Genomic DNA, 25,814 nt, shown 5'->3' on the forward strand with positions numbered 1-25,814 from the left:
AAAGAAATAAAGGAGGACCCGCTTTGAATTGTTGTTGAACCGTGCACCCTGTGATTGACGTGAGAAACTAGGGGGAGGATCCTGTCTGGGCTCAGACGCAGTTTGGGTTGCACGCTGCTGCTCGGGCATACAGAAACTTCAGGACGGAGAAGAGGCATCCATCAGGAGGACTAATAAAAGTTTTAAAGGATTTCTCTTCGGGAGTCTTCTTCTTTTATCGGGCAGGCTCGTCCCGGTGGAAACATGAAACATAAATGATGTTCAACGTTTCCATAGATGGAGGTTCATTCTCTAAGAACCTGGAGGACTTTGACTCCATCCGCAGTGTTCTCCTTTACAGGTCAGTCTAAACTTCACTTTACCCTCAGTGAGCATACAGAGCATTTACGCACTTTATTTATTTATTTATGTATGTATTTATGTATTTATTTATTTTTCTACAAAGGCGACGTCCCGTGCTTTCATTTGCTCGGAGACACTGTTTTGCTGAAATCCTGAGGGGATTTAAAAAACCTTATGTATTCAGGGAGGTAGAGGCACCGGGCATCAAAATAAAGGTGCAAATTAACAAAATAAAAGCCTATATTGTCATATTTTATAGGCTACTTAAGGCTCCATATTCTTTCAGTTTCTTTACTGGATTTTTTTAAAAATTTAAAACATATAAATCATTAGCAGTTAAACTGAATTATTACTCATAGTACGTATAATATGAGCAGGCTTGAGCTGTTGTCTGTGTGCTTGCTGCATTATTTTATAGGAAATAGCTTCACGGTGCCAAATAAACCGTTAAGTGTGTTATCGTACGTAAACATGAAGTAAACCGTATCCCCGACCCGTTATAACATGATATGCTTATGTTGCTAATAATTGGCGGCGTGATTGACGGAAAACACTATTTTAACAGGAAACTTCAGCAGGAAAGCAGCTAGCAAGAAGCAAAAGCTTCTGCGTTGTCAGGGGCAACTGTGCTATCCACCAATAGAATTCGGTGCTCACGTGTCACGTGACCACACCACAGCGCTCACCACTGCTTACAACATGGCGAGTGGATGTTGGTGCTTGTTTTGGTGAAAGTTCCTCTGTTTTTTCGCGCTTTTGGTGAACTAAGCCGTCCATAAACCGATGGCCACCGCGAATCCCCGCCACTGTGCCGGGAAAAGTATATCCAGCCGCCACACGGACGAAGAGACAGCCCAGAGCGACGAAGGTAGTGACTGTGGATCCACAGCATCGAGTTTCAGCAGCTCCGACTCCTCAGAGTAAGGACACACTATGTGTCAGAGACTAGAAACGTTTCACCTGTCTGTTCATTTCAAATGTCCAGATAAATGTTGCTTTTGAGTGGGAGTACTGCTAGGTTGTCAGAGAGCGGTGTCCGCAGTTTCCGTCTCCTCCCTTGTGCTTTTCATAGCTCTGGGCAATGTTTTCAACTTGGGAGGTAAACCTTCATAAATAATTACATGCTTTCTTAGTAAATTTATGGATGCCGTGTAAAAGCTACTTACCGCAACTTCTTAAAGTTAAAAGAAGAAAGACCCGAGGCAAAAATAGCTCCAACTCTTTTACATATGATGTTTGTACATATGGTGTTTTTCTCTGTTCTGTTTTTACAGCATGCACATGGTAGACATTGACATATTTTAGGAGTTTTGATATTTGTTCTACAGTTCACTCAGAAACCCCCCAGAAACAAACAAAAGTGCAACATGTTTGTGTGTATTTTTTTAAGGGGCAGTGAGACCTTGACACTGTTACAGGACCTTTCTGTATTTCCACCACATCTACCTAGATTCCTACAGAGACTGCTGCTGGCCTGTTAGGGATCAGGGATGAATATTCAAACACTAAAATAGTGATTATATGTGGTGCACAATAGGAACAGAGGTCGCACAGAGGTCAGATGTTGGCTTAACAGAAATATGAGATCTTATTAAAGGGTGGCACAGTGTTGGAGTAGTTTGCACTGTCGCCTAGGTTCCTAGTTTGAATCCTGGCTGGTGTCTTTCTGTGTGAAGTTTAGAAAATGCTATATAAATATATAGTTATACAAGTTTTCAGTGGTCAGTACGAGTAGAAAAGTGTTATATAAGTGCAAGTCATTTACATACCTATTTGTTGGCACTAATAAAAAGTAATCTAGTAATAAAGAAGTTAGAATCCATTTATTTTGAGCTAACTGAGAATAAAACAGAGATCAAAGAGGGGTTGGAGATTATAACCATTTGATATAATAGGATTTAAAGCCACCTGAGCTGGCATTTCAGTAAGTGTGGGAAACATATTTAGGTCAAACAGGACCTGATATTGTGTGATAATGGTTGCTTTTCTGCAAAAACAACTGTTGTAAAACCTAAAAAATAAACTCCCCGCTCTCTGAAGCATTAATTCATGATTAATCCTCCATTTATTAATGGCAAACATGCCATTTATACATTCTAAATTCAGCTGCAGTTCAAAATTTGTTGTAGACACTTATTATGAGTGAATTCTTGGAACCATACGGTGAATATGAACAGTACATAAGGCTTAAATCCTCTGCTTTCTCTCAGTGACCTGGAACCAGAATGGCTGGACGACATTCAGAAGAACGGCGAGCTCTTCTACCTCGAGTTGAGCGAGGGCGAAGAGGAGGCTGCGTTGGCCCAGCAGGTGAATCAAGGTGTATCCACCAATCATGTTCGCTTCAGTGAAAAAGAGGCAGAGATCATCACAGAGCAAAACAAGAAGCAGCGCTGCGGCTCACGGGCAAAAGGTGAGCCCACGCTTAAAAAGCTGGCTAGGATCCTGAGGAGGAAACGGCGGCCTTCACAGCGTAGAGGAGGGAAGGATGGGTGTAAAGACAGCTCATCGCCTCCAGCATCAATCCTGAAGAACCAGCAAGGCCAAAGGCAGGGTGTGACTGTTCAGCAGCAGCAGCTGAAGGAGGTGTGTGTCTACCTCAACCCTAAACGTTTAGGAGGTTCTTCGACCCCTTTGAGTGATGGCGGAGGCCTGCTGGAAGCACTGCTGGGTGTGGTGCATCGCCCTGGCTGGAGCAGAGGTCAGGAAGACCCTGCAGTGCTCACACGGGAGGAAAGACTGACTGTTCATGGATTAATACCAAACAGTCCAGCCATCAAATGTGGCCAAATCCTAATTGGTAAGAACATAAATCCAAAAGTCAGCTGGTTTTATCAGTGAGGGATATATTTGTTACTTCAAAGCTTATACTTCAGAGAAAGAAAAGTATTTGGGTAGAAATTAATCACTTAATTGTAACAAAACTGTTTGCGGAGGCGCTTGCGCCATCCTCAGACCTAAACTCCTACCTTCACAAGTGAGGAAAAAGTAGCTATGTAGCCATTAAGATTCTGTAACAATCATCAGCAGAGTCTAGATATTAGTTGTTTTAGTACTGATAAAGATGAAAATTTAAAAAGTAGAAGAGATGGGAGGAAAAAAAATACAACCAGTGTGTGGGATTTAAAAAATCACCAAATATTGGTATCGGTTTTTAAAACCCTAGATTGGTCAGGCTTTAGTGGAGTCGTGTTTTAGTACTGACACATTAGTTTCCACACCACACAAGTGCCCTGCCAAAGCACGGGCTGTAATTATGACGACATAGCCATAGTGACTGCACACAGATTTCTTTTTTAATAATCACCTAAGCAAAGCCTAAATGATGACTCTAGCATGCAACACAAGAAAAAAATCTTAGGGAAAAGAGAAAAGTCTGCACACCGTTTGCCTTCTGTTTAATAATCTGTTTTATTTTAAATTACACAATTAAACTCAAATTGGGATGTGAACTGTATCTAAATGATGTTTATAAATAAAGTTCATTTCTTAGGATTTGTTAATTGACTTGTTATTATCATCATTATCATAGTAAACAAAGTAACCTAAGTTTGTCATATCTTATTTATTTAATTTTGCTTCTTGCAGTGTAGGTAGTAGCCACGTGTGTTGAAACCATAGTGCTAGTAAGCAGTATAAATCTGTCTGGAGCACACTGACCTATCTGCCCTGTTTAAAGAAATTTATTCAGTGCCATATTTTTATTCATGTATTCGCTCAGAGCAGCTTTACATGATTCACAATTGTGTTTTTTTTTAACTCCTTATTTGTTTATCCCAGGCTGTGTTGGAGTCACTCAGTTTATTGTCTGCTTGAAACAAAAAGGTTTCAGCTTAGCTTTCTTCTGATTGATTTCCCTTCACAAACACAATGTTTGTGGGTTGGGCTCTTGTGTGTTGCATGACATGTCAGGGATATCCTCTAGCGAAGATCCAAGAGGAGAACAAACTAGGGGTCGACTTATGTCAGTTTTATAGGGGGAGATAATCACGTTCAGTTTTCTTACCAGAGCCACATTTCTTATGATCCAGTCCTCACATACTTGTTTGCGTTGTCCCTTAAAAAAGCCTCTGTTAACATTTTACAGTAGCTGAAGCTCTGCGTGCTTGTCAGCGATGAAATCGAGAACAGTTGTGGTCCTGTAACTTCAGCCGAGAGGACTGCGATGTTTATCGCAACTCCAGCGATAACCGCTGCCTTACTTTCAAACCGCAGCTCTGTCAGATTTCAGGAGCTGCTTCAGACTAAATGCACTTGTGTGATGGCCTTTTACTCTTGTCATGTAACCAATCAGATAGCGGGTGTAGGTGAGATATTGCTCTAGACTTCAGAGTGGCGACTGCAAAGAGAGATGTGGCTGCGTTAGAGCCAAATCAGCAAAATCCACATGAATTATTTTTATTGTAAATCTGTAAAAATAAAAATAATAATAATGATACCAATGATTAGCAAAAAAATGCCTTAAACCTAATTCATCTACTTTAAAGAAAATCGTTATTCATGACCAACTCTAAACCTTTACAATCCTCCGCCTTAAATAAAGCTTTTACTGCAGATTTGCAGAGTGACTGGAACTTTGTGCGGTCAGATGTGGTCCTGTCTGTCTGAAAGCTAAGCATCTCTGAAGTGATTTTCTTCTTGGAGGACTAATCTTTTTTTTGTTGTACCAGCAAACAGAGGAATGCCAGTTGTGCTTCACCACAAATGACTACCCACATCAGTTACGGTTTAGAGGAGCTTTTATGCAGTGCAGCTACATGTTTGAACAATTAGACTGCTTAAATACCTGAAATAGCTCCGTTACTGAGTCGGTGGAGCGCTTCTCTGCACAAGAGCAGGTGAAGCTCTTTACCGAATGCAAACAGCAGTGGGTTTAGTAGCAGATTGCAGTTGCATATAATTAGTTTTTACAGGAAAGGGGTTGGCATAAAAAAATGAAGGTACATTTCCTTGTTATGGTTACATAACCTGTTTTGTATATCTACCAGATGCTTTCTAACTCTCACTGTATGTCTCAGTCCTAATATACACGGCATGTCTATCTTTCTGTATGATGACAGTGTATTTGTTAAAACTTGCTGCTTTTGTCCTGATTGAGCCAGTTTACTTGATAAATATATACTTTCTGCATGTTTTTCTCAGGCGATGCGCTCGTAGCTGTAGACGATGTCGACGTGACCTCGGAGAATATCGAGAGGGTTCTCTCCTGCATCCCGGGACCAACGCAGGTCAGTGTGTGCGTGAAGCTGCCAAAATCACTTTTTCTGCTGGTGTTTGGAATTGGTGACATGCCGGTGGTGTAGTCAGTGATGATTTCCAGATCTGGATAAAGCTGACACGGGGAGTTGACGATAGCTCTGACGTACCTGGATTACCTGTAGCAGCATTCATTTATGGCTTTTATGGCCTTTTTTTTTTTTTTTTTGACACAGCGAATCAACAGGAGTTTGTATTCTCAGCCTCTGTTAACAGTTAGCTCCAAAGTGACATGTTTTTTGTTTTGTAGTTATGCCTCTGTGAACTACCACGGTGGATTTTAATGAAGAAGTGCGGACTTTCAGCTTATCTTTTTAAACTAGTTTTCCACTAACTGTTTATGAATTACAGACATTTTTTTGTAAACACAGGCTCAACATTAATTGTAAAGATTAACATAATTTTAATATAAGGAATACTTTTTTACACTTTGATTGAAATCCTTTGCAGTCAAAAGTCTAGAACCCGTGAACTTCACAAAATGCTGTATTTCCACCTTAAGTTGCTCCTTGTTTTTGGGTCTCTCTGCCTTATGTTTGATTTTCAGTAACAGTTATGCTCTATTGGGTTGAAGAATATCCCATTTCTTTACAAACTCTTGGCTTGTTTTTTGTGTACTTGGGAACTGACCTTACCTGGTCATGAAGCTGCTCATCAGTCAGTTGTCAAATTACTTTTGAGCCTTTTGTATAAAAATGGCTCCAAGTCGTAAAGAGTTAATGTATAACATAAATAAAGCTAGAAGTCTTACTGTCAATATTGGGAGGCCCCTTTTTTATTTGATGGCCACTTAATGAGTGTTTTGTGTTGCCCTCTTTTCATTTGGTTTGATTTCTAAATGTATAAGGCAGCATGTATGCTTTTAAGATCCCGCTGCCTGTCATGAGCAGCAGTTGTCGAATGCAGATACAGATCAAATTGCTTTAAAACGCAGCGGTCCTGCCAAGCTGCTAAATTGTGAGTAAAAAAGCATAAGCCAGCACTGTTTAGAAAGCCTTCAATGATCCTTTGATCGTCAGCAAAGAAAAAAAAACAACAACCCGCAGTCTGCGTCTCAGATGTGCATTTTCACCAAAAAGCAGACCATCAAAAAGAAGGAATTTGCAAATGACAGAGTGTACACAGAGTTGATGGCAAACATGGCGGATGCACGGGACGGCGGTGTGACTATTTTTCGGTGCCACAGGAAGCTGTTGCGGGACTGAAAGCTCAGCTGATTAGAAGTTGTAGTCGGAAACTAAATTACATCGTACGGGAAGAGCGAGAGAGATTTTTGGGGAAAAATGCGCAGCCCCTCAGGCACCGTGATGACTTTCAGAAACTTGAAATAGAGCTGTGCTGCTGACAGAATCATTGTTTGGTGTGCGTGTGGGTTTGTTGGAGGATAGAGTGTGTTTCTGTGCGCCGAGCCTGCCAAATGGAACACAGACAGTAGTTATTAAGTTTGAAGGGACAAATATTAGTATTAAAGTCAGTCCACCATGGCCTTTACCAACCCTGAATGAACTACAGCTTTTCCTTTGTGCCTGCATGTGTGTGTCCATCCATGAATGAGCGGTAAATGACTGACATCAACAGACTGGAATTCTAGCAAGAGCACACTCCAGTCTAACCACATCCTTATTATTTATGATGAGAGAAAGTGCTGCAGTTAGCCCACTCGGCCTCTTTACTCAGAGATTTCCCCAATTTATGCCCAGCCTCTTTCAAACTGTGGTACACCCTTATTTTTCACGTCATTTCAATTTGATGTCCACAGCTCAGAACTTACCGCTTTCATCATCTGTGCACCCAAAATAATTAAAGATATGCTATCATTAAATCAGTTTTTTTTTTCTTTCTTTCTTTTTTTTTTTACAGCTTTTAGAAGTCACTTTGCAGCACTGAGTTTGAAAGGTAGATCAGCGGGTGTTTCACCAGCGCTAACTTCTTCTTTAATAATACCCTTAAATTGGCTCAAATGGCCGAGCTCCCAGATGTAGGCGCCTGCTGGAGAGGCGGGTGGCCTGTGGTTAGTGCTGACAGGCCTTGGAGAGTTCTCAGGGAGCGATCGCTGGTTTAAAGAAATAAGATTTAAACATTTTGACCAGGTAATTTGATCTTTTTTCTAAAATATATTGGGTAGGCTCCATGTAGTCTAAAGTTGGGAGAAATAAATACAGATTTATACCTTTGGAAAGTCTGCATCGGCTTATTATTTACTTCTCCGAGCAAACAATGCCCGTGTTAGAGTTTTAGCTCCAGATTGAGTTTTTTTTTCTTTAGAAAACTGTTCGCATAAATCAGTGTGAGCGGTTCTACAGTGTGCAATAAATGGCATAGTTCACATTCTGTGTTTCACAACCAGATTGTAGTTTTGGTGTGACTAGTGACAGTGGAGATGTAGTGGTTAAAACTTACTCACTGTGGGTTGAGGTTAAGTCTCAATTCTGTTCACTTCGCCTTTCTGCTTTTCCTGCAAACATTTTACTTAGAAAAAACGACTTAAAGCAGCTTGGTTCACCCCATAGGGTGCTGACCTTGGACAAGAGATAAACAGCATGCAAGCACAACCATATTGCTTCAGTTCATGTCAGCTTATTAACTTTTTATCAGGAAAGACACTTAACCCTTTAATCCCAAGTGTATCATGTTTGATACAAGAGTTTTTGAGACCTCTATATCAGCGGTCCTCAACCTTTTCTGTGCCACGGACCGGTTTAATGTCAGTCAATATTTTCACGGACCAACCTTTAAGGTGTCGCAGTTAAATACAACAAATAAAATGATACGACCAAGAAAAAATTGTGGTATTTTGTAAATATAATAATAAACGCAAATTCACTGTGTAATTGTGTAACTTTATTAGCAGCGTCCTCCTGAAATGCGCCAACAACATTGAGAGTAAAATCCTCCTCTCTGCCCCTTAATGCTCTCTGGTCGCTATGGTAACGCGTAAATATTTCTTTCAAAATCAGACACACAGCTACAACACGGGAAAAGACCGAGTTAACAGTAAAAACCCTGAAAACCATAAATTTCACACCCGATCCTCAACTCTCGCGGTCCGGTACCAAACGACTCACGGACCAGTACCGATCGTGGCCGGGGGGTTGGGGACCGCTGCTCTATATCATCAGTGTGATTTATAGGTTTTTGTTTAAGGTAAACAAAATATGATTGCACAAAAATGAAAACACACGCAAATTAATATATCTTTTTTTTATGTCCGATGGTCAAATAAACATACCAGCTTAAAAAAAGTAATTAAGTGCCCTGCCCATATGGTATTTATAAGGCTTTTTATTTACTATTCATTTGGAAATCATGAAAGTGGGACTGCGCTCTGTGTTTTAGCAGGAGCAGTTTCTTATAAACAAAAGTCTTGAGTTAAAACAAAAGAAATTGAGCTGGTCTAAAAATATCCCATAAATTTATACTTGGTTAAACACAGTATTTTAAGCAATACTCTGCTTTGCCCCTTTGTGCCACGCTAAAGTCTCACTGGCGCTCACGGGTTGAAATACTAAATAAAATGTGATGTGGTGAGAACCTGACTTTTTTAGCTGAAGATATCTCAAATACCAACGCTAACTGAATCGTTAATTTTTGGGTTTAATCCTCATATAAATGTGACCTAGTTTAAGACAACCACATAAAGGAAATGTCTTTTTCTTCAGCCGGTTTTTACAAAAGATTCATTACATATAATATTTATGTGTGTAAAAATGAAGAATGAAGTATAGCTTTGGCTAATATTGTGTAGTTTAGCCACAACAAGCTGTTGTCTCCCCATATCAACTTGATGAATGTTGAGTGCATGAAAGGTCGGGAAGGTGTAGTGGTTGCGTTATGGGTGTTAGAGGGCACCATGTCTGTTCACCGATGGTCAGTCACAGTGGACGTAGGTGGCCTCCTTTATTCATCTCTCAAACCATATATCTCTCTTTTCTTTGGGTGCAGGTGTACAGCTGAGTCCTGTCCTGTTTTATTGCCTGTTTCAAATTCCCCTCCAGCATTTGAGTACAATTCAAACCCTGTGCTTCTGTGACAGAGCCTTCCACAAACTATAGCTGTGGTCTTCTTCCAGCTCAGCTTCTGCTTTAACACAGATTGCCTCTCTGTGTCATAAATCTGTTTGATATGATGCAGAATTCGCATTCGAATGAATGATGGCATATTTTCTAGTCCCCGAGGCAGTGAAGTAACCCCAGACTCTAATATTTCCACCACCATGCTTCACATTTGGTATGAGCGTCTTCTCCTGAAGAACTGTCTGTTCTAAAGACGTCTGGTAATACTAACCCTGGTCCGTGTGTCCATCCGTCTGTAACTCTGACCCGTCTGTCTGGAGCACATTATTATAAAAAGCCAGGGTTCACTCAGATGGTTGTTTTTTTGTTCAACTTATAATTTTGCTCTATTGCTCTTTTTGGAGTACAAAGTCTTTTTCCTGGCACACCTCCCATGTAGGTTAAATTTAAATGAGGTAAATTTGTGCAGTCTCGATCATAGATGGACTTCGACATCAAGAGTTACCTACAGGTCCTCTAATGAAATTAGGGAGTTCTTGGAGACGTCTTTTAACATCAGTTTGGTGTTGGATTAAACTTGCTTGGGCTGCCAGCCCTTTAAAATCTCTGCCACTTGTAGGTAATTTTCCTTGGAGTGAAATATATTTTTAAAAAATAATTTAAATATGTTTTTTTTTTCCACGTCCTTTTCCTCCTAAAGAGCTCTTTAGGTCTTGGCATTACAGCAAACTGAACAACAGACCCTAAATGTTGCTGTCACTCATCTTCTATTACTTTTATTTTCGTAGATTTAAAAAGTCTTTTAATAAGTTGTGAAAAGACTTGCTTATTTGTTTCAGTGTATCATCTTTAATAATATCCACAACATTTTTTGTCCTGCTTTTAACTCAGCTTTGTTTTGATTGGTTGTACCTCAAAAACAGAAGGTTTGAATGGTATGTGGGCGGGGCTTCTGCGCTCACAGACTATGTGCTCTGATGAACATGATAGTGATATGGTTTCTATACCACATCATACAGATTAAAGATTTGAAGAAAAAAATGCGTGGAACTCACTGTTTAAAGCACTCTGAGTTCTTTTGCACATGCCCAGCTCAGTATTTGAAATTTGACCACGTTTAATATGACCACTATAATCCAATATTGTATAACCACTGACAGAAAACAAGGAAAAGCTCCAGAGGCCTGCTTCAAATTGTTAAAGGAAGGAAGAAGGTAAAGCTTTATTCATCCAGCTCTTCCCGAGCAACTCTTGCACACATTATGTTAACCAGCTGTTCCCTCTCACATCTGGACTCTGACTGATTTACTTGAATTAGCATCAGTTTAGCTCCATAATTGGCCTCTGTGGCGCTGACAGCTTTCAGCCCAGAGTCAACACAGCGTGTGCGCAGGTATGCCACTATAGCGTGTCTTTACTGTGAGCCGTCAGCACTAACTTCAGCCTGAACGATTCTTTAATTCAGTGTTTGCGTATGAGCGCACATACGTCCACACGGTCTTTCTTTGTGTTGATTCATTTTTGGTGTGTTTCTAATCTGTATGTGCATAAAAGAGGCTCTCTTGAAATGGAGAAAGCAGTAATCACAGGGCCTAACTAAAAAGTTTGATTAAATCAATACAGATCTTCTTTAATCAAAACTCCAGCACGATGATTTTAATTCATCTGTCTCCAGACTCGTCTATCGTGTCCTAATCTGTGAGGTCAACAGGCAGCCTCTGACTCCAGCTATAATCACACTTAAATGTAGGTCTGACAAATTGTTTAAACAGAGACACCGCAGAGTTGCAGTTTCTCATCCTCCTGTGCGTCTCGGACACATGTGTTTCCATGTGCGGATGGTCCGATTTCCATGCGGCTCTTGTGTCTGTTTCCACTGCGACTTTCTATGAATGACAATGTGAAATGGAGGACTGTGGATGGAAAGTAAAACTGCTGCATGAATGAGAGCAGCAGTGCCGTCCGCTGCCTCAGCGCTGTTCCTCGGCCTTGTGAAGCAGTCTGGTTTTAATTTTAGTCAAACACACACACACAACCGCACCGATCTCTGCTATGTGTCATGCTGCGGTTAAGCCTAGATGTCAGTGTCACTTTCTCTTTGACAGTCGCCGTCCCGCTTTTCACTTTTCTCCTTAGTGAATGTGTAATGATTGAAGGTTTTTTTTTTCTTTTTTCCCGTCTTTTGGAAGCATGGCACACATGCACACCTCGCCAAGTATAATCATGTGGAGACGCAGTGACTTGCAGAATTTTTAGAAATGAATGAAATCTCTGAGAGGCCCTGGCAGGCAGACTGATGAAGTGATATTGTAAAAGAATGGCTGATTTTCTTCTTTGTGTCTCGGTTTGTTCCTTTACACTCAGAACTATTTCTCCGTAGTTTTTCTCTGATTTTCCTCATGTCTTCCTCCTCCAGGTGAGGCTGACCTTGGAGACCGTGGCTCCGTTGGACCGGGTCAGCGCTGGCGACGCTTCCCTGATCCGTAGGACAAAGGCCTCTCCTCCAGTCAGCCAGCTGGTGCGGCTGCTGTGGGGCGAGGACACAGCCGAACTTCAGATGTCCATATCGCACATCCCTCATATCATCATGTACCTGTCACTCAAACTGGACTCCACATCACCACAGGAGGAGGTTAGACAATAAAAATGCTACGATGAACAGTCTTTAAAGTTCATTTAATGAAATCTTTGTGCTGCGTTGGTGCTGCGCTGAGCTTTGCAGTCTGCAGTCTCACTCTTGTTCATGTTTGTGCTGTTGTTGATCCTTTAGGTTTGCCACGTCACAGAGAATTACAAGTTTTATAGACAAAGAACTTCTTTGAAGTTAAATGAAACTCGAGTGTTTAAAAACAGAGAAAAGTCTCCAGTGCAGACATTGTTTGTGCTTGTTCTCTTTGTTTCTCTGATCTTCATTGTTTTTTGCTTTGCTTATTTCTCACGATGACAAAGTCCGATGTGGCTTCTTTTCCTGTTTGAGCCAGCTTTTCAGCCAGTCAGTATTTAACCACACAGATATCTTATTCCAGATGGCAGACTTTTTGGAGGTTTGTGCATGAACGTGTCTCAGTAATCTTCCTGCTCAATATTCTGTGTGAAACTCAAAAGTTACACAGACAGACATGGAGCCATAAATCATACTCAAAGACCTACACTAGCACTAAATGGCGTTTGGACCGTCTTTTGCCTTCAGATCGTCCTTAATTCTTTATGGCACAGATTCAACAAGGTGCTGGAAACATTCCTCAGAGATTTTGGTCCTTTTTGACATGACATCATCACACAGTTGCTGCACATTTGTTCACTCCACATCCACGATGACAATCTCCTGTTCCAACACGTGCCAAAGGTGCTCTACTGGATTGAAATCTGGTGACTGTGTACACTACTGTGAGCTCACTGTCATGTTCTTGAAGCCAGTTTGAGAGGATCTGAGCTCCGTGGCATGGTGTGTTATCCTGCTGTGATCAATAGTGGGTCAGCCACCACCTCCAAAGGGGACAACCTCCATTAGGGTTTAAGCGCCTGGTTCTCATCATCTTTTTGAAGAAGCTTCTTGGATAAAAGGTGACGCGCCTTCACAAACTTAAAGTCCTCTTTTTCCATTTTCAAAAAAATTTGCAGAGCTTCAAAACATATTTGAGTTAAATAATGACCCAGCCTATTAAGTATAAGTGAGCCTGTCAACATTACTAATAAACTATTTAAATGTTTGAATTAATAACCACATGGGTACTCTACAGTGAGCTATACAGTATATAATTATTTGGTACTTTGAATGCTCATTGCAGTGATACCAGGTTAACTGCTTTATGTAGGAAAAAAAATAAAACTACTTATTTTGTTATGAAACATTTGCATCTGCAGACATGTCCTATTTTGAAACAGTAGCTATAAAACTTTACAGTACCTGTTTTTGTTTGTCTGTTTAATTTTGCCTGAAGTGCAGCGTAAGTGTAAACCAGCAGCTTGTTGTTTGGTGAAAGCAAACTTAAAGTATTTGGGGGAATTTTTGTATCCTTCCCCAGTTATGTCTATGCAACCATGCTAGCCACCAGTACTGAGGTTTAGCAACATCTAGGATATTATTAAAGATAAAGCATTGGCTTTGACACAATTTTTTTGGCAAAATGTTAAAACATTTTTGCATTTAAAGACTCCATTGAATCCCAAAAGGATAGACAAATAAAAAAATAGCAATTGTTTATTTTCATATTCATCTAGTTTTCTGTCAAAGTCTCTGGTGCTTCTGTTTCACTCATTTATAGCTAGTATTTAAAGTTATAACGAAGAAAAAAGTGTTTGCTGGGAAAAAAGGCAGTGCTGCTGACTCCACAGTGGTTATAAGTACTGTCACCAAAGCACTAAAGGTACGATTTGAAGGATTTATTGGCCAAAGAGCTACATTTAGACTTTGGGTCTTCCAGTTGAATTACAAGCAGAGTTCCTGTGTTTCTCTGCAAAAGGTTCCTGGAGGTCCTCCACTGAAAACAGGCTGCTATTAAAGAACAACATGTAGGGAGCTGTTAAAAGAGAAAGCCACCTTCAGACCTTAAATACTGCTGATAGGTTTGACCTAACTGAAACTGGCAGAATAAACAGAACCCTAAAGGCTGCTGTTGATATCCAAACCCCGGATGACCACATATTTTCCCATTCCTTTGGAGAGTAAATTGGTTTTTGCGGAAATCTGATCGTGACTTTTGTGGTCAACGGCTCTCATGACTCGGAGCAAACTCTATAAAACTCAATTTAAGACACTGAGCTGTGCTGAACAGACTGATTTAATTATCCACATTCTGACAAAGGGCATTCTGATAATGGAGTATTGAGTATTGGCCGTAGCTGTGTAGGAAACCCCAAGATTGGGAGTGGTGAGCTTCTCTTCTCTTCTGAATTTCTCTGATGTGAGTCAGACACTTCAGAAAACTACTACTCTGGACAGCGTCCAGCGCCTGCGGGTGCTACCAACCAAAACTAGAGAGTGGAGAGAAAAGCGAGAGGTGCTCTCCATCATTTTAATGCCATGAACTTTCTATCCTGCCCCACGTTCCCTTTGCAGCAGCAGCGAGCTGTTCTTCCAGTCGGGCTATAAACAAAATAACATTTCCTATTTTAATTAGATCCATGTGCATGGTGCTGTTTTAACATCCCGTAGGTAGGACACAGCTCACTTGTAGTAAAGTGTTAATCCCAAAGTCTCTGCTGACCCACACCTCCCACACTGTAATCACATTTTCCCCGTGGACGCTGCTGGCAGGTTGACGTTGCCTTTATGGTTGCACTTCACTGTTCTGCAGTTCCTTTTTGTGTCTCTGCACGCCAGAGTTTTTTCTTTTTTTTTTTTTTTATCTCGACCTAAAGAGCACTGGTGATAGAGAGTACAGCTTGTCTGGAGCCACATCAGCCAGCGGTTGATTTTTCTAAATGACAGTGCTGCGCACGAACCCGCTAAACTCTGACTTTGATTTTTTAAGTCCTTTGATTGTAGGGTAGTAGGAACCGGAGAGGTTCAGTGGTGATATTTTTGAGCTTTAGCTGTGCGATGTTTTGCTGATGTTTGTGTACAGGCTGAAGTTGCTTTCTGTGGTGGTTGTTCTGTAGCAGCCTCTCCGTGCGTGCTTTGTCCCCCAAGGTGAATATCTCCCATCGGCACTCGTTTGTGCCTTTGTTCTGGTTGCCAAGGCTATAAGAGGCCGTTCATTCAAAGTTTTTACCCCTCACCCACCATCCTCTTATCCTCTTGGCGGCTTGGATCTTATCCGCTCCTTTAAAGTTGCCAGCTTGCTGGGAGGAATACTAATAACTCAAACAATGCGCTGGATCTGCCCCAGAGCGCTCTGATTCTCTGCTGCTCTTTCTGCAGATTTTGGACCTGCAGATTTTTGCAGTCGCAGGAATAAGAGTTGTACAGAAACTAGCTGAACATTAACCGTGTGCCGCTATGTCCCTGAGAACGAATGGCAATTAAATTCCTGTGTGTCCTCCAGGACAGGAAAGTCAAATATTTAAAATGTGTTTGGAAACATTGGTCTTTAAAGTGACATATTTTTGTTGCTTTTTGGAGCCAAAGTGACATTGTTGAGTTGTGGCTCATCCATTCTTTCTTTTTTTTCTCTCCATAATTTATGGCAGAGAGCATTTGGTAGCAGCCAAGTTCAGATATTTCACATTCTGCTATTGAAAAACTAACCAGATTTTGTTTTCCCCTCTATGCAGCGTGCGCGATTTTAACAATAGAGTTTGTTTCAATGCTAAGCGACGCTGCTGTCTGTGTCTGCAGGAGGAAGTCTTGTACCAGTACCCTGTGTCTGGAGCATCCAGCCAGCTGAAAGGAGTGAGGGGGATCTTCATCACTCTGTGTGACATGCTGGAGAATGTCACAGGCGGGCGGATCATCAGGTAGGAAAGATAAAATGTGCTGCAGCGTGCTGAATCCAGGCTACGCACACAAGAAAATCAGCAGAGCCATCTAATCATCATATAATGCTTAGCCCTATAGATCTGTTATAAGATGATAAGGGGATCTTTGGAAGATATCTTCACATGTAAGGGGAAAGAGAACTCCTGTATTGCGTGTACTGCCAGTGACACTGGTCTCTTGTCACACATGGTGCGCTTATGATTCCAAACGCTCTGATACTTTGTCAGGCTGGAGCTCACTGCCTTTATAGACACTTACTGCCTATTAACCTGATTAACCTGGTTGTGGTCACAATGAAGCCACTTTTAATTTAAGTTTCCAATAAATTTTTGTAGCAGCTCCGCCCCAGTAGGTCGCTCCATGGTGTACTGGTTAACTCACCCACCCACATTACGTACGTAAAAAAAAAAAAAATCAAAGAAAACAAACTACAACACTTTTCCCTTAAAGTGATCACTGCCCAGAGGGTGAGCTGCCTTGGCAGATGTGTGTACTACTAAGAGTGTTTCTTGTATTGTATTAAAATTAAGTCACCCATTTCACCATCTCTCATATCCTCATCCATCCTCTTTTTCCCTCCCAGTTCGTCTCTTCTATTCGGCAAACATCTGGTACATGTTGGCTACTGGAAAGAAAGCAACAATCTTCTGGTCATCGGCCTTCCTGCTGAGAGGTAGCCTCAGGCAGCGTTACACACACACACGCACACACACACACACACACACTTATGCTGTGAGGTCAACTGCAGGCACATTCGACATGCTGTGTAGATATTACACAAGTCGATAGCACATGGCAGGTGTTAAAGTTTGACAGTAATTTTTCACGTATATCTTTTTTCCTTTTTTAAATTGCTGCCCTGTCACTGATGTGGCAATAAATCCTCCGAGCATGACCTGTGCTCCAGAAATGAAGTATTTTTGGAAAGAAGGAAAGATTTAAGAGCACAATCTGTAAAAACAATCGGAAAGGACCGTCTTTTTTTCTTCATCTCCTCGCTTTTAACTTTACCATGTGCTTCTCTTTGTCCTTTGTTGGCCAGATGAATGCCTCTTTAAGAAGCACGTGGTCGTAAAACGCTTGGCGAGATGAGTCACATTAGCCACCTTTATGTTTGTAGCGGGTCAGCCCCGACCAGTCATCGTCTCACGCCTGGAAATAATGGATCGATTCTTGAAGAACACCCACAAGCAGAAAAAAAAAGCACTGCCGTAAAAATGTTTTTCTCCGTGGCTGCTGGCTGTTAATCCAAATATTTGATAAGCTTGAATTTTTCCATTTCCCTCCAGGGTTCCTCTGCTGTATCTGCAGACCGTGGTAGGAGACGTAGTCCGCACACTAAAAGTGATGTACGGCTCCTTAGACAGGTTGGTCACTGTTGCCTTTCCCTCAGTCCTGCTGAGAGCTGGTTGGAACTTCCTCTTTCTGGTTGCCATTTTTCCACATTATGCAAAATATGCTGAAATCAAAGTAAAATGTCTTAGCTGTAAAGCGCAAACCTTCCCCACAAACTCATTATTGTCTCAATTTGTCTACTTGATCTACTTTCTTCTCATGAGCATGTTTTTTTTCTTTTAAAGGGGACCTGTTCCACTCATTTCTAGGCCCATGTATGTAAGGAGGGAGTAGGGGGAATGTAATCACTTGTTTGTTTGTCTCTCTTTGTTAGCAGGTTTCTAGCTGTCATTTTTCATATTTTGCGTGATGGTAGATCACAGATGGTACAGCTTGGACAAGGCCACAGCAAATGTAACAATAAGTCTAAACATTTGACCTTAACCTTCATTGTTGGCGCCAAAGTTCAAACCTGACCTTGAGGAAAAAATGTCAAGAAACCATATTGAACAATACATTATATAAAAGGGATGGAGAGAGCTGTGCAACACACTTTTTAAGTTTATTTCCAGACTGTATAAATCTCTGCAGGAGGGAAAAATGTATATCATGTATATTGTGTGCAGATGGGAGGCAGAGGCAAATATAAAATTAACAAAAAATCCTGATTGGATGAATTTATGTGAGACACGCTGATACACCACAATTTACTTGGAAGAACATGGTAAAGATTTTATACCTCAAAGATAAAGTGTGAGAAACTGTTCATCCTGAGCAGGAGCACTACTGGACAATGTGTAGGAATAAATCTGCAGGTCTCTTCCAAAGCTGTTCTCCCACTGAGGCAGCTGGCAGAAAAAAATGTAATAATTGGTTCAGGAGTTGGTCTTTGACTTCACTGTAATTTATCTAGGAAACCTACCATCTGGACTCGATGAAAAAGATAAATACTTAGAATAAATACTTTTTAAATACTAATGGTGGGTAGCGAAACATGCCAGACTATTAAAGACTGGATAGAAATCACACAGGAAGTAGATGACATTTTATATGACACAAGCTGTGTCCAAATTCATGAATTTGGACACAGCTAAAGACTGGTCAAAATGCAACACATTTTTGAATCAGAGGTGTTTCTTCTCTGTCTGTGCATCTGTGATTTATCTGTAATTTAAATGTGTTATATGTTATAGTTTTTCAACTCTAGAAATGAATCTAAAAGGTGCTTATGTCATATGCCTGAAAAGACTAATTACAAGGAACACGACTGTGAGTGCAGTGATGTGTGCAATTTTATTTCATCTTTTCAGTTGTTTTTCTCATGTCTGTTATTAGTAGATGAACTTGTGCTTTTGCATGTTTGCCAATTTCATGAATTAACATTAAACAATAAAATTAAATATATTTTTTTTAAAAAAGATTTCTTCTAATTGTGTCCTCCCACAGTGCGTTCTGTAAGGCGGACCACGCTCCCAGGTTGGACCATTTCTTCTGCCTGTTCTTCCAGCAGCTCATCCAGCCCTCGCGTCTGAGGGAAGGCTCCTCCTCGGCACCTCCGCCCGACATCTCAGGGACTCTCTTCCTGGACGGACTGCCGGCGGTTCGATGGCTCACGCTGCCTCCAGAAATCAAGGTACACTGCTGGATCTGTGAATGTAAAGTTTCTTCTATCTTTCTGTTCTTACATGTGGCTATAGCTTGTTAGTTTAGCTCTGGTGCCCCCTTGTGTTCAATATTAAAAACAATACCTGCTTGATTTTGATTGATTTATTAAATCTGATTAAATTTTAATGGACTTCATAATGACAGTGGGTGGTGGGAATAAAGCGTAAGAGTTCATGAAAAATCACATTTAAAATGACTGCAGAAGGCAGCTTTAGTGTTAATAATATTTATGTGTGTGCGTTTTGTTTGGTTGTTTGTTTTCATCTGTAGATGGAGGTGGACACGGTTCTGTCTGACTTTGAGTCTTCTGATTTTGGAGAAATGGTAAGAAATGTTAGTTTTCCACCTTTATACGTTCTCTCCTGCACATATAAAGCTGTGCTGTCTTTGCAGTCAGCTGCAAGTCAGTGAGGTTTAACTCTTTCTCATAAAGAACGTCTAACGACCTGCCCCTGGACCCTTAATGACGAGTTTTCACACTCATTATACATCAATAAACCACTCTGTTCAGAAACGAGCTTCAAGGTTTACTCGCAGCAGGCTTTCAGGGGTAAAAGGTTAAGTGGGCAAAGACACACGACCATCATAAGGGCTTCTCTTGAGCATGTGTGCATGTTTGCTGAGATCTGTCTTCTGTCTTGAGCAGCAGAAGGGAGAAGGTCAGACTATTTATAGGAAGGCGTTCATGTCTCTGTGTGTATTTTTAATGAGCAGCTAATGAGGTCTGGTCTGTCCCTTTGTACGCGCAGCGCTAACAGGTTAGAGATGGATTATTGATGCTGGGAGCAGTGAAGCTGTTACTGCTTTCACTTAAATGATCATTCTGTTGAGCTCCACTGATTTAATGTTGCACTCACACAACACACAGAAAACCTTAAATGTGACTTTTTTTGTTCTATGTGCTTTTACAGTCTGAGGATTTCTTTGGCCTGAGGCGTCTGTATATAATCCTCGGCTCCTGTTTGTTCTATAAGGTAAGTTTCATAGTCACAACACGCACATGCCTGCTTCAGCGCCAGCAGCCTTATCATGTTTTTACTTCCTGATAGCATCTACGGTCTACACAGCTATTCTCGTCCAGATAACAGTCATTGTGTACATTAGGTGGCCTCTCACACGGGATAACAGGATGATGAGTGTGTTCTGTGGCTCAACAGCAAATTTACAAACAAATTAAGCTGTTAAATTATTAACTGAGAGGATAAGGGAGACAGTAATTTATCCTTTCATGTTTCCACTCCCTCCCCTTCCAGTCCTACCTGATCGCCAACCACCTGCCTAAGGAGGACTTGCTGGACGTGTGTCTGTACTGCCAGCACTACTGCCTGCTGCCGCTGGCGTCAGAGCAGCGCGTGGGTCAGCTGGTCATCTGGAGAGAGGTGTTTCCCCAGCAGAGGGCTAACGGAGCCACGCCGGGCTACAGCCAGCCAGAGGGCCGACACTTCCTCCTCATTGTGGGGCTGGTAGGGAAGGAAATCACTGACTTGTTTTATTGATATTTATTCTTTTCCTTGACAAAACTCCTTTTCTCATTTCAAATAAAAGGAGCATTTAATTATCGTGTTTACACAAAACCCACTTTAATCCCTCTTTACATTCACCCTCCTTGTGTGAAGAAAAAAGTACATCATCTCTAAATTCTAAGCATATATTATCTGGTCCTTAGTATTCTAGTCTTAAAATGAGGTAAGTAAAACCTCAGATAAATGACAAAACATGACATATTACACCTGAACCAAAATTAAAATGTCTATGCAAACTTGCATAGGAATTAAGTAGCAGTAGCAGCAGCAACCAGGTGCTGCTAATCAAATGCACTTGATTAACTGATCATCAAGTATGAAAGCAGAGGTTTTGGTGCAATGTTCCCTCTAATTTTTACGTGGCCGATCAACACAATTTAAAAAGTGGTATAAAATCCACACTTTTTCCAGCAATTGTTCCGTCTATGCTGCTCACATCTCCAATGGTTGTACACGTTGTTATTAACGTGGCTTCACTCCTCATCAGCCGCTTTTCCAGCTAAAACACCGGTGTCGGCACATAAGGACGCTGTCATAGCCTGTCAACGACGTTGATTATCTGCGTATATACAAATGTGAATCGCATTATTGTCTGGACTATGGGATAAGGTGGCATCGTTCTAATCCCATACAGGAGCAGCCAGTCACTGACTGACTAACACTGCAAAACAGAATTGTTAAAGTATTAATTTTAATTTCAATTCAGGTTAGATTTTTTTTTTTGTGCGCAACACAGATTTTCTGTGCGCAGAGACCGTGCCAGCAGTGCACAATTGCGCACACGCGCAGCTTAGAGGGAACATTGTTTTGGTGTGTGTTAACGCAGTTCCAAGGAGGGAAGACAATCAATTGGAAATCCATCATTGTAGAGCAAAAAAGATTATTTACATTCGAGGCAGTTGTCAGTCTTCCCAGGAGTGGACGTGAGACAGACGGTGCAATGCTGAGAGAAACTGCACAAAAACCAACAAAAAACAAGAGCCACATCTCAGACTCAGACTCTCAGTTAGCATGTTAAATGTTAAAGTTCATGACAGTCTTTGGAACCTGTTTGTTTACAGGGGTTTGCAGGAGAAAGCTTCTTTTCTCTAAAAATATAATAACAACATGGCTTATGTTTGCAAAGTTAGATCTGAACAAACCACAAGACTTCTAGTTGATGTTCTTCGGACAACACCTCATAACAGCTGTCAGCACGGCGGTGGAGGGGTGATGATTTGGGTTTGGGTTGCAGCCACAGGACCTGGGCATCTTGCAGTGTTTGAGACGACCATGAATTCCTCTGTATACCAAAATATTCTTGAGTTAAATGTGAAGCCAGCCGTCTGAGAAGCTTTAAACTTGGCCTAAACTGAGTAATGCCACAGAACATTGATCCTGAGCACAGCAGCACATCTACAACAGAGTAGCTATAAAAGAAAAAAGTGTCACAGCGATCCAGTCAAAGTCCAGCCTGATATAAATTTTGTGGTGGGACCTTAAGAAAGATGAATACCTGCAAGCCTCAATAACATTATACACAGAGAGTGGGCCAAAATTCATCCGACTCAATGTGAGAGTCTGACAGAAAACAGCTGCCTCAAGTTGTTGCTGCTAAAGGTGGTTCTACAAGCTATGCAGTCATGGGGTGCTTTTTATCATGACTGTAATTCTGCCTCATCTCCTCAGTCTCTGCCCATGTGTGTGTTATCTGCCAGTATCGATGCTTCTTCATGATATCATTTTCCCTCTGTCCTCAGAGACACTTTATGCAGTGTGTACTGTTGGAAGCAGGCGGCTGTGCTTCCCCAGCTTTAGGCTCTCCTGGACCTGATTGTGTTTACATTGATCAGGTGGGCTTTTTTAAACCTGAAGATGAATTCCTGCCATGATCATTTACGTCAAACTGAAGCTCTGTGTTGTTCTGGCCCCCAGGTGAAAGCCACCCTGCTGCAGCTGGAGGTGTTGGAACCAGGTATCGAAGAGCGTCTGAATGCTCCGCCTGCTCCCTGCCTGTCCTGCGCCGACTGGTTCCTCCCTGCTGCCACAGCTCGTGACCGGCTCGACAGCCTGGCCTCCTCCTCGCCCGTCTTCAGCAAGCTCGCCGGTGCCGTTAAAGCCTCCTCGTCCGGGTACAGAGCTCGCGCCCTGTTTGGGGAGAAGTCGTGGAGGGCCAGCCCGCAGAGGAGCTTGTCGGACAGCGGGAGCGAGGGGCAGATGGATGCCGGGTCGGGGTCTAGTTCGTCAGCGGCTCCAGGCCTCAGTCCGCATTCCACACCGGACTCAGCCAGGAAGCTGGGAGGTCGTCGGGACTCGCTGGGGTCTGGAGGGTCTGATGGGAGCGGAGGCAGCGGAGGACTCTTCAAGGTTCATCTGTAATCTTTTAAGGAGTTTATATTTGTTCCTGTTTATTTTTTCATCTGTTAGCCAATATCAGTGAATTAAATTTGTTACAGGATGTGAAATATCTCATTTATTTTCTAATAAATCTGCACATAAATGGAAAAGTGCTGAACACAGAGGTTTTGAACAAGGTTTGGCTCAAAGTATTTTCATTGAAAATGCAGAAAACTTGCCCGAATTGTTTGCAACAAGCCAGCTGGTCACAAATAAAACAAGTTATAGGGAACAAAGCTGGAAGTCGATGGACTGCATTAACTTTAAAGAAATTAAAAGCACACTAATAGAATTTCTTTTTAAATAGGTAAAGTGAGAGTGGCTTAAATGTTTGTTTTTTTTGTCTAAAAGCCAATTAAAAGCAGATTTTATTTAACCTTGACATTTTGATACACTTTATATGTTTTTATCAGATACCCAGGATGAAGCACCCAAACCCTTTTTACCTGGGCACCCTGAAGAAGACCCTGACTGAGAGAGAAACAGAGGAGATGTACAACACCATGAAGTAAGTGACCGGTTATCCGGTTCCTTTTACTAACCAGATAAAAACGATCTCTTTTCAGTTTGACCTGAGGTCCTGTGTTTGCCACAGACTAACATCGGGTGCAGAGAACACCTTGTTCCACTACGTCCTGATGGAAACCGTACAGGGAATCTTCATCGCTCCCACTCACAGAGAGGTGGCTCAGCTGAGCGGCTCCATTCACCCACAGCTCATTCGCAACTTCCACCACTGCTGCCTCTCCATACGAGCCGCCTTCCAGCAGAGTCTGCCAGCCAGGGTGAGACAGAAAGGTGTTTCCTTTAAGTGTGAGGTTTCCAGAATTATGTGGAAGCTCGTTTCTGCCGCTGACAATAAAAAGGGTTCGCTGGGATTTCTTTCATAGACAAACACATCAGGACCATCATGAATACAGCAGATTTTCCTGATCTTACACATTAACAGAGGCTACAGACTCATATTTCCCTCAACAGTAACTTTTTGGTCAGGACTTCTTTACCCAGCATGGAGAGACTAAGGTGTGGAAACACGAGTTTCCACTGTGGTTAAAGGAAACCCGTTTCCTGCAGGGCTCAGCGGGCGTTTTCTGTATTCTGCGCATTAATGTGTTGAATGAATCAGGTGATTGTTGGTGTGATTTTTGTTTCCCGTAGAGCCGCCGTACAGCAGACAGGCCGCAGGGCGGCGGCTGGGGTCTGGGTCCCGTCAAAGAACACGGGGTTCTGTTTCAGTGTAAACCCGAGAACTGGACCGACCAGAAGAAACCTGCTCCCACCATGACTTACTGGGTCATTGGGTACGTCAGCTTCCACTTATCCACTTATTTGCTTTTTTAACCGCACAGGTTTACATGTTCAGATTATTCAGGCGGCAGCTGGAGCAATGAAGTGTGCTCAGGTTGAGTCCTCATCTGGGGACTGCAACCATTCAACTTTCTGTCTTCACCTGAATGATCGAGCAGCCAAACCTGATTCATAGCTTTAGTAAATAATATTACTGGAGGATAAAGCTGGTCTCAGTCCCATTCAGGGAGACTTCCAGTAACTCTGTTTTCTCAGTCTGCTGTTTAATGGCTGAAATGAATACGAAGCATTGTGCAGTGTGTTCAGTGAAACACGGGGAGGAGACGGGGAACTCGTCATGTTGGACCCGATGTTGGTACTTTGTGTTTATCCTGGAAAAACTCCCAGTCTCAGTAAGTCAAAGAGGAGAGGGGCAGGCAGATTAGAGATGGAGTTAAAACGGGATTTGTAAGGGTCACAGGGGAACAATTTAGAATGAATTAACTGAGCTCCTTTGTCGATTCATAACATGAATTTTAACATTTCTTGTTTCTATCCAAGGCGTTTTGTAAATGTGCCCCCGCCTCATTCTCACATACACTATATATATCATATGTTGTCTCCTCACATACAAAGTTTGGAATAATAATGGCCCACCTTGTTTTAAAGACCTTACAGTACAGTATCACCCCATTAGAGCACTTGGCTCTCTGCTTTTAAGATCAGGCTTAAAACTTTCCGTTTTGGTAAAGCATATAGTTAGGGCTGGATCAGGTGACCCTGAATCCTCCCTTAGTTATGCTGTAATAAGTGTAGGCTGCTGGGGGATTCCCATGATGCATTGTGTCTTCTTCACTCACTGTGTTTATACTCTGCATTTAATCATATCTGGCTATCTTTGTTTTTTTCCTCCGTCTTCCTCCCCTCACCTCCAACTGGTTAGAGCAGATGGCTGGTTCTGATGGAGTTTTTCCTTCTCACTGTCACCAAGTGCTTGCTCATAAGGGGTCATATGATTGTTTGTCTCTATTATTGTACGGTCTTTACCTTAGACTAGTCTTTGAGGCGACTGCTGTTACGATTCGGCACTATATAAATTAAGTAAATTGAATTTCTCATCTCAGTCTCCTTCCTTCGGCTTTCAGACGCATGCTGCTGGAGCCCGTTCCTCAGGAGTTCTACGTGTGCTTCCATGACTCTGTGCCCGAGGTTCCCGTGGAAATGGCCTTCAGACTCTCCTTTGGTTTGGCTTTGTGACCTGTCGCTATCCTCTTCTGCACCAGATCAGTGGCAGTGATGAACAGAAACTTTAAGACTTCGTTTACCAGTGAAGCATCCGTAACATCCTCAGGAAGATAATTCAAATTGTGACGCTTGTCAAAGCACGTGAGCATAAATGTAGGGAGCCTTTTTACATTTTTTTTTTCAACAGTGATATTAGGCTGACTGCTATTTTGTACCTTATTGCACATGTAAAAGACCCTAGACACATTTTTTATGTGCACATGAAAATCCACTCAAGTCAATCAGGGAATACCTCATGACGCCATTGTGCAGAAACTCATGCAAGACCTTCCTGCAGCAGCAGCAGCGTAC

The 25,814-nt window shown here is 41.8% G+C and overlaps 1 protein-coding gene across 2 annotated transcripts; it reads left to right on the forward strand.

Moving 5' to 3' along the window:
* The first annotated feature begins 58 nt into the window (after positions 1-58).
* Positions 59-25,722, forward strand: intu (inturned planar cell polarity protein). 2 transcript variants are annotated; one of them, XM_080887827.1, is made up of 17 exons: positions 59-340; positions 2,553-3,142; positions 5,485-5,570; positions 12,028-12,243; positions 15,892-16,010; positions 16,616-16,705; positions 17,322-17,399; positions 18,814-19,000; positions 19,303-19,356; positions 19,944-20,006; positions 20,286-20,495; positions 22,295-22,387; positions 22,470-22,901; positions 23,345-23,439; positions 23,527-23,716; positions 24,090-24,232; positions 25,364-25,722. In XM_080887827.1, the coding sequence occupies exons 1-17, from the start codon at positions 255-257 to the stop codon at positions 25,473-25,475; spliced, it is 2,844 nt and encodes a 947-aa protein (XP_080743953.1). In that variant the 5' UTR covers positions 59-254; the 3' UTR covers positions 25,476-25,722. The 2 variants fall into 2 exon arrangements, with proteins under 2 accessions (XP_080743953.1, XP_080743952.1); XM_080887826.1 differs by lacking the exon at positions 59-340 and adding an exon at positions 998-1,262.
* The last annotated feature ends 92 nt before the right edge of the window (positions 25,723-25,814 follow it).

This window comes from Rhamphochromis sp. 'chilingali' (assembly GCF_963969265.1).
Source record: "Rhamphochromis sp. 'chilingali' genome assembly, chromosome: 1".
In the NCBI taxonomy this organism is placed as follows: domain Eukaryota; kingdom Metazoa; phylum Chordata; class Actinopteri; order Cichliformes; family Cichlidae; genus Rhamphochromis; species Rhamphochromis sp. 'chilingali'.